We start from the raw sequence: 10,480 nt of genomic DNA, 5'->3' as shown, positions 1-10,480 counted from the left end.
TGAACATCTTGAGGGATGAATCTACCAAGAGGGACTAATTTGTGCAACAGTAAAGCTGAAAGTAGTTGAAGTGAGGGCAATGATTAATACGGGTGCTACCACAAATCTTGTGGAGGCAAACTTGGTACCAAACCTTGGTCTGCAAGTCGCTAAAGCCAACATTGCTGTGGATCTTACTTCACACCATCCGGGGGTTCCGAATGGCATAGCGGTGGCCAACCTAAGTGTGGGCACTTGGGTGCATGGGACAACATTTGTGGTAATGGCTATATCCAAATTTGATGTGATTTTAGGAATGGAGTTCTTGTACAATGCAGAGGTGCATGTACTATCTCACTTGTCATGCATTTGGATCGAGGGCATGGGGGAGCCGTGCACGGTCGAATGCGAGTATCTAAGTTCGATTAAGCTAGAATCATCACTCCAAATTACCCATAATGGTTTAGATCGAGGGAGTTATGTGATAATGTCGATGGTTGAGGAGCATGATCAAGTTGAGGAGGGGCTTGAGGGGTATACCAAGATATCTAAAGAATTCATGGTTGGTGAGACACTTGAGCCTCGACTAGACAAGTCATCGGATGGAGATAAGAACCAAGGCGAAAAAGAATCGAAAGTTGAGTCCCTAGCAAACAATTTTAATTATCGGAAGGCTAACGACAGTAAGAATGTGAGAGACTTTCAAGAAGGTACCGACTGTGGTGAGTCTTTGTTGTACAGGGGAAAGCGTGGGTGCATTGACGACGAAGTGCGGAGTTTCGAGCACTCTAAAACAACAAGCGAAGATCTGGTAAAAGTTTTACAGTGGGTTGTCTGGTTCATATTGGTGCTGTTAGGTGTAACGACATATTTCCCTATCATTGGTGCACTTGTGGGAGGCATGACCATCAAGCATTGGGCTAAGAAGTGCCGTAAAGCAAGCTAAAGTGGAAGAGGGCAAGTGTGGCTATCGAATCCAAGAGAACTTCAGAATTCCTTGGCAACAAGGCAGCAAAAATGGAACTTTGTTGCGGTATTTGCAGAATAGACAAGCGAGGGCTTACGTGGACGCAATGACTTATAGAAAGCCGATAGGGAACAACCGGTAGCGACAAGTACATTCTCGAGGTAGAATGGCCGGTGGAAAAATCGCTGGCACAGAGTCATTTTATGGGTGGTGAATGATTTTGCATAGGCAGTACATCTAAGGGACCAAGGGATAGCGTAACGGATGCGTAATGAGCCCAACGTTGACACGCGTGTGTGTCGAGGAGAAGGAGCTGCAGGCTTTAATATGGCTTTGCATGGGGGAGATTATGGCAGACGTGATTACCCTGCCAACGAGATGTCACACTTTTTGGGTGAGGGAGGTTTGTCATCACCGTGAGTCATGATGGTCAACCACCTTGGCTTGGCTTGGCTTGGCTTGAGGCCTTGTGCCAAGTCATGGCAGCAACATGGGTGTGCTTGGGGGCGAGCATGAAAGAAAGACAAGTCTAACGTATAGGCTAGGGCACGACAGCAAGCATATTGTTGTGGACCACCCAAGATCCTAGCCCAATTGCCCACAATTTCAGGCCAAGAGCCCAAGACAAGGCCAAGAGTGCTAGCTTGGCCCGATTTCATAAATTTCTAGCTAACTCTAGCACATCTCAAGCTTGTATATATTTAGAGTTCTCTACACATCTCTAGCACATGTAAATATCTAAATATTTAGGTAACTTGATAGAATTCTCTAGAATTATAGAACTTGGTAAGCCTCCCTGTAAATAGGGCATGACATTTGGCATAGAGCAAGCCTTCCTATAAATAGCACTCTTATAAGCTCTCTTATAAATACTTTGCGAGTAATACAATTTTCCTCATTCGGCTCAATTGCTCTCTTCTCTCTAACTCTTTCGAAAACCTCTAGGTTTATCTAGTCGAGAAGCTCAAAAGCTTACTTAGCAATTTTCGGCAAAAGTTGTCTAAGTACCGCACGGGTTCATTGCGCAAAACACTCATCCCGTGACAATATGTTGTGGCATAGGTGCAGGGAATGCGAGACAACGCATGCAAGAGCGTGTGTGGGTAGTGCATGCGACTTCTTGCAAGTGCGTGAGTGTATGGGCACGAGGGTGCAAGGCGCATGGGTACACGAGCATAAGGCACATAGGCCCCGAACTCGAGGTGCAGGGACGTGTGAGTGCAAGAAGCAACAGCGTGCAAGCGTGAGGCACAAGAGAGCACGAGCATTGAGCACAACAGCACACGAGCATTGAGCACAACAGCACACGAGCATTGAGCGCAACAGCGCACGAGCGTGGCACAAAGGCGAGCAAGTATGGGGCACAATAATGCGCGAGACAATGGCTCAATTGCATGGGCAATTTGTGAGATAACGTGAGATAGTGGCGTAATTGTGTGCCAGAGTGTGCGCAAGTGTGCAACATCATGGGGCATGCATTGGGGGCCAAATCATGCGAAAAATGAGAGGCGTTCATGCGCGGGTTGTGTGCGGATAGTGACAGTTGAACGCGAAGCATGGTGGCTACAACTTTCTGAAAGTAGCCCTAAAATTAAGCATGAGTGGGCAGTTGTGGGTAAGGATGGCAAAATCCTCCACGAGTTTGGGGTCCCATGGAGCCCCACCCCAAATGGAGAAAATTTTGAATAATTTTTAGGGAATGAAGAAAAAATAATCTTATATTCTTAATGGGGTGGGGTTTGGTTTTGTACTCCCCACCCCACCCCTAGCCCCACCCCAATCCCCATTATATATAAATATTTTTTTAATTCTCATTTACTAATTTTTGTTTTATCAAATATAATGTCAATTAATAATTTTTTTTTATTTTTATGTAATATAAACAAGTAACTAAAAGAAAACCTTACAATATAATTCTTTTTCGACTCTAAAACATTGTTATATTTTTTTTCTCTTTTATGGTAATGCTCTTTTCAAACATTTTTCTGTTTTGATATCATTTTAAGATATTGTTTTAAACTTTTAGATTTTTTTATAAATAATTTAAATACTTTATAATATGGTGATAATTTTATTTTAAGCCTTTAATTTTTAATTTGTTGAAATTATGTATCTATACCTACTATAAAATAGGTAAATGGGGAATGGGGTGGGGATGGAGAAATCATTCTCCACATGGGGATTCCCCATCCCCACCTCACTAAATTTACTGGGGAATGGGGTGGGAAATGGAGGCAAACATTTTTAGTGGGGTGGGGAATGGGGTAGGCCTCCCCACCCCCACCCCACCCCATTATCATCCCTAGTTGTGGGTGCAACTAAGTGGGAGAATATGAACTTGGATCACATGCCTAGAAATGAGGGGCAAAAGATAGCGTGAAGTAGCGGTTGCATCCCATGATTTCCTTGCTAATAGGCTAAATGCGAAACAGTTGTTCGATTACTTAAATCATGCTTGGTGGTGCCTAAAATTTAGGGGGGGGAAGGGGGGAGGAATTAAGGTGGTGTGCCATCCTTAACAAATAGGGGTGTTATTTGCAAACTTATGTATATAAATAGTGATGAGGATGTATGTTGGGGGGGCGAGTTTTGAGTAGAGGGCTGTGTCCTTGAGCATACAGAAACTTGAACTATTTATAATATTTTCTTATTGTGGAAATAGAAAAGTTGAGGGTTGGTGCCTCCATAAAAGGTGAATCACTTGTGTTCTTGTGGCTCGTGCGTGTTGTTCTTTATGTTGGTGAGAAATCTCTCTTGCATAACCTCCTTTGTGAGTTTCGAATTACTTACGACGCATTACCTTATGTTAGGTATTTTGAGTGGCTGGGTAAGTGGAGTACTTAGCGTCATCACGCAGGTTGCCACACAAAGGTAGAGAAAAAGGGAAATTTTACAAAAATAACCCAAAAACTTTTGCTATTTTCACAAATAGCCCTTCAAAATATTTCCTATCAATATTAGCCAAAACTCCCCACTTGTGCCGAAATACCCCTCCCATAACTCCTCCATCTCTTTCCTCCCCCACCTCTCCTTCCCCCCCTCTCTCTCTCTCATTTTCTCTCACCGCTGAATTCCCTCATAACGTGTTCACTCGTCGCTGGCAGCTTCTCGGAGTCATTCTTGGCAGCGAACATCACCAAAATTCCAGTCAAGAGCTGAAATTAAAGGTTATGTCAAAAATCCTAGATTTCTATTTTCTATTATTCTTCTATGTTGTGGTGTAACAGGTTGTATTGGTGATGGTGAATGAAAATTAAAGGGTTTATGACGTTGAGTGTATGGGTGAAGTTGTTGGTGTAGTGCATGGGTGAAGAAGTTGCCGTAGGTTTAGAGGAGGAGGCTTGAAAGTTGTTCAACGCACGATTTGGGATCAGGTGCGATAGGTGTGCCTGTCGCACATGCGACACGCGCCTGTCGCACCTGATCGCAGCGACTGGCCCTCGCTGTACATCGCGCCCATTGCACGTCGCTCACGATGTCGCACGCTCCTCATGCGATGTCGCACGTGCGACAAGTGCGACAGGCAGCCTGTCGCATTAAGTTTTGTGCGACAGGCAGCCTGTCGCATTAAGTTTCGTGCGACAGGCAGCCTGTCGCACCAAGTTTCATGCGACAAGTGCCTGTCTCACCAATGCAATCACACTGAAACCCTCTTGCAAGTTGAGAAAATAACTCTTACCATACTTAGTGATGCGTATTGATGTTGGATCCAGATGAATTATTGTATTTGATCGAAGTTCACTTTTACCGTTCGCCGTCGGCGTTTGCCGTCGCCGGTGATGATTCAAGAGTGTAAGACTGCGTTTGGTTTGATAAAAGAGGAGAAGGAAAGTTGCTTTTGATTTGTGAACAAGGGTAATTTGGGGAGAAATGTTTGTGTTTGGCTAAAGTTGATAGGAAAAAATTTGAAGGGCTATTTGTGAAAATAGCAAAAGTTTTTAGGTTACTTTTGTAAATTTCCCAAGAAAAAGCCCGGTGACAATAAGCATGGTGATTCGACCTTTTGATCACCCATTTTTAAAAAACCATTTTGGGGGGCTCGTGCCTTACACGGGAAAGATTGGATTGCCGAATCACGAGTCTAATAAACTGTATTACGAAGTTATTAATTTATCAAATATTAAATTGTAAAAATTTTACTGTAACTCCTAAGTGTGATCCAATATCCATGTAATTAACCATAAAGTTGCCCCATTTGTAAGTATTTTATTTTTATTTTGTTGACCTACTGGTTAATGATTGCCAGGCAGCCAGGCACACATATTAGCTGATGTGCTGAAAATCCAATGGCAGTTTCACTACAAGATGAACTTGGCCTGATTATTTGGATTCAAAAAATAAAAATGAGAAGAGTTGGAGTATTGGCATTGTACGCCTTCATTAATCTTATGAAACCTATATTTTATTAAAATTTTATTTAAGAAAAATATAAATAAAATTAATCCCACTGTACTTTCTCTCTTCAATCTTTTCTTTAAATCTTTTTAGTACATGTACGATTTTTTTTATTTTTTTTATTTTTTTGTTGTATCTCTCTTCTCTTTTTCATTATAGATGAACAATTGTTCACGGCAATGCAACCCCCTTTCCACAGCCGGATTCATAGATTGACTAGAGAAGAACATCTATTTGTGATTGCATTTGGACTTCTGGGAAATGTTTTAGTTGCTATCCTGTAAACAATATGTATAATAGTTTATTTTCGTTTTATAGGTACATATCTGTTTCCTTGATTTTTTTTTTCATAAATGTTATCACATATATACTTATTCGCTATTTTTTTGACCGATTAATAAAAAAAATTACAAAAGAAAAAGACTCTTTTTAGGGAAAAAAGAGTATTTTCGGCATTATGTAGAACATAATTAGAAAAGGAATTCAAGAGAACATTGGCGGGGTGCCAATGGTTAGTCTCAAGAATTTGTAAATAAAACATCAAACTGCAAGTAAGCTCTTTGTATTTATCTCATTTGTTAAGATATGTTATTGTCATATATATTTGGAAGCTAGCTAAAGATAGCAAACTAAATACAAAAATATTTTTTAATTAACTAAACAAAATGTAAAATCAGTGATTTTAATTTTTAGATTGCGAGTTCGAATTGTGAGGAAAGAGAGTAAGTGATAAGTGATAACTAGGGAAGGTAGAATTCCTCAAATCTCAATCGAGATTTGGGATAAAATTTTATTCTGATTTATTACTCGGTTGGGATTTGAAACATTTGAAAATCCAATCAAGATTTCAAATATCTCGAAATCTAGATTTTCAAAAAAATATGACAAATTAATTTGATAAATTATATATATCTGACACGCTAGTCGTAAATGTATGATATGTTAGTTATAACATATAGGGCAAAATTATGTTGCAACAGTGGTATGGTACCACACTTGCAACTAGCCATTAGATCCACAATTGTATAGTTGTATTAATTGAATCTAATGAACGAAAACAACTTTGGTACTATACCACAGTTGTAACATAGATGGACTAACATATGAGGTATCGTTTGTGACAAAATTTATAGTTTATGGCAAAAAATTAATATCATGAGGATAATTCGGACTATCGATTACGATTTGGTATTCCAAATCGAAATATATTTTTATCTCAATTTATTATTTGAGACAGAATCAAAATGGACAAAGTTTGGCCATCGTGTCCCATTGCGAACTCTAGTGATAACGAACATTTTGAGAAATTTACATGCTGCTCCGCTAAATAATATTTTTTATTCAATAATACCAAATAATATGGTCAACTTCTTCTAAAGTCTGAACCACCGCCTCCTTTCATAAACAAATTCGCATAATTTGGCTAGGCAAAGAAATTATTCTCCACTCTCCAGTCTCCACCACTGATTGGCCCCTACGAGAAACTAACAACACAATCAATATCAACTTATTCACACGAAATCAGTACTTTTAAAACTCTTCCCAATCCCCAACCACCATTAGTGTCCTTATCAAGATTTATGTACTTCTCTCCCCTTTGTTCCTTCTTTTTTAGTTTACCGCCATTCAATTCTAATCTCTGTCATATCTTTATCCCTAGATTTTTCTTTGGCTTCTTAATATATTGAGGAAAAAAAAAAGAAAAAGACATATCGTCTTTCTCATCTTCCTCTCCGTAAACCTTCAACTTCCCTCTCCATAAACCTTCAACTTCAACTTCAAGCCTCTTTCTTTTGGGCTATGTTTTAGTTAAAACCCCATGCAGCCGTAGGATAAACTTGTATGGAGATGATACTGTATCTGGGTGCTGTATGGGTAGCATTTTTACTGGGGTTATTTATTGGATGGCTGTGGAAGCCTAAATGGGCCATCTCAAGAACTAAGAGACACAAATTGTGTGAATCAGAATCATCAACACCAACCCAGCGTCTGCAAATTGAGAAACCAAGACCACCCCCTGTATCATCCCCTGAATTTGATAATTCCTGGTACTTATAATTTATTTCCTGCATATGTACTGTTTTATTTATTCTACTTGTTCTAATCCTGTTTCATCGGACTTGACTGTTCTTACTTTATTATTATTATTACTTGGTTCAAATTGTGATGGAGGATAATTATTTTGATAAACTTAGGGATTTGCTATCATCATCATGAAAACTGAGTATTGATTTTTGAGACCCTTTCTTTATAATAATTATTCTGTAATTATTCTGTAATCCTTTCTTTATAATGATAAACTTAGGATAATGCTTTTTTCTTTATGATAATTATTCTGTAATCCCTTATGCAGAATAGGGCCAATCAATTGGCTATAATATGCCTTAGTATTTTCCTTCATAATTAGGGATAAATGCTCACTGATGGATTGTACTTGTCTAGTACATCGGAGCTTAATCATGGACAGTCTAATGTGGTGACTGAGGAGGATTTAGAACATCTATGGCGGCTTGCTGAGATGAAAGATGGAGGTCCTACATGGATAAAAATGATGGATCGTTCTACTGAAACTATGAGCTACCAAGCATGGGGAAGAGATCCCAAGGTAGGGTGTCTATACTTATATTGCATTCATGGCTTTTCTTTTAATGGAACAATCAACTTGTAATTGAATGGTAAATCTCATATGTGACATGCGGTCTTCATAAATCAGCCATGTGAGATCTGGGATTATTATTTATTATTTTTTTGCCATTTTCTCGGATTGGTATCTAATTGAAGGAATTTTTTTTTTTCTGATTTTTAGACTGGCCCTCCTCAGTATCGTACTAGCACTGTGTATGAGGATGTCACGCCGGAATTGGTAAGGGACTTCTTCTGGGATGATGTGTTCAGATCGAAGTGGGATGACATGCTTGCATATTCTACAACATTAGAAGAGTGTCCCACCACAGGAACTATGGTAATACAGTGGATACGTAAGGTGAGACTTCCTAAACTCATTTAGCTTATAACTTTCTTTGTTGCATATTCTTATCTTTTTAAATGCTTTGCCTTGCAGTTTCCCTTTTTTTGTAGTGACAGGGAATACATAATAGGACGTCGAATATGGAAAGCAGGAACAGATTATTATTGTGTGACAAAGGTATGAAGGACAAGGCAAACTTATCCTTAACTTTTGTTAATTAGATAACAATACTGATTGCAGCAGTTTGTGTACGGTTATTTAGACTTGTTACACTTATTGGTAAGGAATTAAGGTTTTGGCTTAGGATAATTTATGCAGACTGTTTTGTGAGTTTAGCTATGCATGGTGATGATGAGAATGGAAAAAGTCATTGCTGTGACTGAGTACTGACATTAGATCAAATTGTTCCAGAAAATGTTGGGCAACTGATAATTACTATGTTGTTTGAGACAGAGAGGCTGTGTGGATATTAAAACTAGATTGAACTCCTTAAAACTAGTGAGAGACCCAACCCCATTTGTTGGATATGAAATAACAGATGGTTTGTGCACCTTGAATTTACAGAACGATTTCAATCACCTGATGATTACAATTGGAAGAAATTTGATAAGAAAGAGGAAGCATGAAGGATGAAGATATCTGGCAGAATTGCAGCTCGATCTCTTCCTAGGATTTTTCATTGTGTTGGCAATCTTTTATTTTATAACTGTTTAATTACTGGAGTTCCCACTGCAATGACTCTCTGTTTCTATTGCAGGGAGTTCCATGTAATTCTGTTCCACGGCGTGACAAACCAAGACGTGTTGACCTGTGCTACTCAAGTTGGTGCATTCGACCAGGTAAATTGTCTCTTTTTTTCTTCTAACCCATTAATTTGATTAATTATTTTAGACTTAACTTTAAATGGCCAATGGTCTGAATGCATAGAGCACCTGAAATATTTGATGTCTTTGCAAAGAGAGGATATATTTTGTGGAGGACTCTTAGAGGCATGCTTTTTAGCTTCTAGGCAACCATTGCATGGTGTCAATAGGAGTATTATGTGTAATGTATTCTTGAATTTTTTAAATAGCGTCAATTGTTAACGCCTTCTTTATGCTTAATACAGTGGAGTCAAGAAGAGGTAATGGCCAGTTGACTGCTTGTGAGGTGATACTTTTCCACCATGAAGATATGGGTATCCCACGAGAAATTGCAAAGCTTGGCATAAGGCAGGGGATGTGGGGTGCTGTCAAGAAGATTGAGCCTGGATTACGTGTGTACCAGAAACAAAGAGCATCTGGAGCACCACTCTCTCAACCTGCTTTTATGGCTCAAATCAACACCAAGGTAGATCCAAGTTACTTGAGAGCTTTGGAAGGTGTTGAAGATTTGTCAAAGACTGAAGTGGCAGCTGCATCTGACAGACCATTGGATCGGAACATATCAAAGCTTATAATTCTAGGTGGGGCTATCGTCCTTGCTTGCACCCTTAATGGCGGACTCTTGCCTAAGGCATTTATTTTTGGTGTGGCCAGAAGGTTTGGGAATATGGGAAAGAAATTATAATTTAGTGCTCTAGAATTTGTCTAATTTCACCATTTTAGTGGCTTACTTATCTGTGAGTGAGCAAACTATTTTCCCTGTTATTTTACACTCATCTTTAATCTTTACGAATTAGCTTTTAGAAGAACAAGAAATTATGTATTGTATTTAATTGATACTCATTTACATAGCAGATGTGCTAAGATTTATATATTTCCTCTTTCGTTTGTCTACTTTTTCTCATGTTTGGATAACTTGCTTCATTCTGGAATGAATAGCTTTCATAGCATCATTTATGATTTCTTGTACTGACTAGTCTCTGATTTATAACATCTGCACTATGGATTCATCATGAAATCTTTTCATAACTGTATAATCATGAATTGCATTATACATATTTATCTGAACAGACAAATGCATGTCTAGCATTAGCGATTAATGAGCTACCAAGGTTTCGAAACTGTGCAAACCATCAAACTGTGGCGCCAGCTTTGGCAGTTGAACGTTTTCCACATCCATGTTTGGTTTTGCGAGCACACTTGCGATTGATGCCGGAGCAAATCCTTTAAATTCCTGCACGTAAATGATTTAGCTTTGCGTTTTTCATCATACAAATTAAAGACTTCAATTTACAGTCACAAGGAATC

General features: G+C 38.9%; 1 protein-coding gene across 1 annotated transcript; it reads left to right on the top strand.

The window, feature by feature from the left end:
* Positions 1–6,777: 6,777 nt before the first annotated feature.
* On the top strand, positions 6,778–10,066 carry LOC102612642 (uncharacterized). Its single transcript, XM_006493138.4, has 6 exons — positions 6,778–7,389; positions 7,784–7,946; positions 8,148–8,324; positions 8,403–8,486; positions 9,067–9,148; positions 9,418–10,066. The coding sequence occupies exons 1-6, from the start codon at positions 7,184–7,186 to the stop codon at positions 9,855–9,857; spliced, it is 1,152 nt and encodes a 383-aa protein (XP_006493201.2). The 5' UTR covers positions 6,778–7,183; the 3' UTR covers positions 9,858–10,066.
* The last annotated feature ends 414 nt before the right edge of the window (positions 10,067–10,480 follow it).

This window comes from Citrus sinensis, chromosome 3, assembly GCF_022201045.2.
Source record: "Citrus sinensis cultivar Valencia sweet orange chromosome 3, DVS_A1.0, whole genome shotgun sequence".
NCBI lineage: Eukaryota > Viridiplantae > Streptophyta > Magnoliopsida > Sapindales > Rutaceae > Citrus > Citrus sinensis.
Note: the sequence above shows the minus strand (reverse complement) of the source record. Positions and strands in the feature narration are given on the sequence as shown.

Excerpts from the sequence above, each read along its gene's own strand:
- LOC102612642 (XM_006493138.4), top strand. The coding sequence starts at position 7,184 with ATGGAGATGATACTGTATCTGGGTGCTGTATGGGTAGCATTTTTACTG. Across the intron at positions 8,325-8,402 it reads TAATACAGTGGATACGTAAG|TTTCCCTTTTTTTGTAGTGA; the intron begins GTGAGACTTCCT and ends TTTGCCTTGCAG. Across the intron at positions 8,487-9,066 it reads ATTATTATTGTGTGACAAAG|GGAGTTCCATGTAATTCTGT; the intron begins GTATGAAGGACA and ends TTTCTATTGCAG.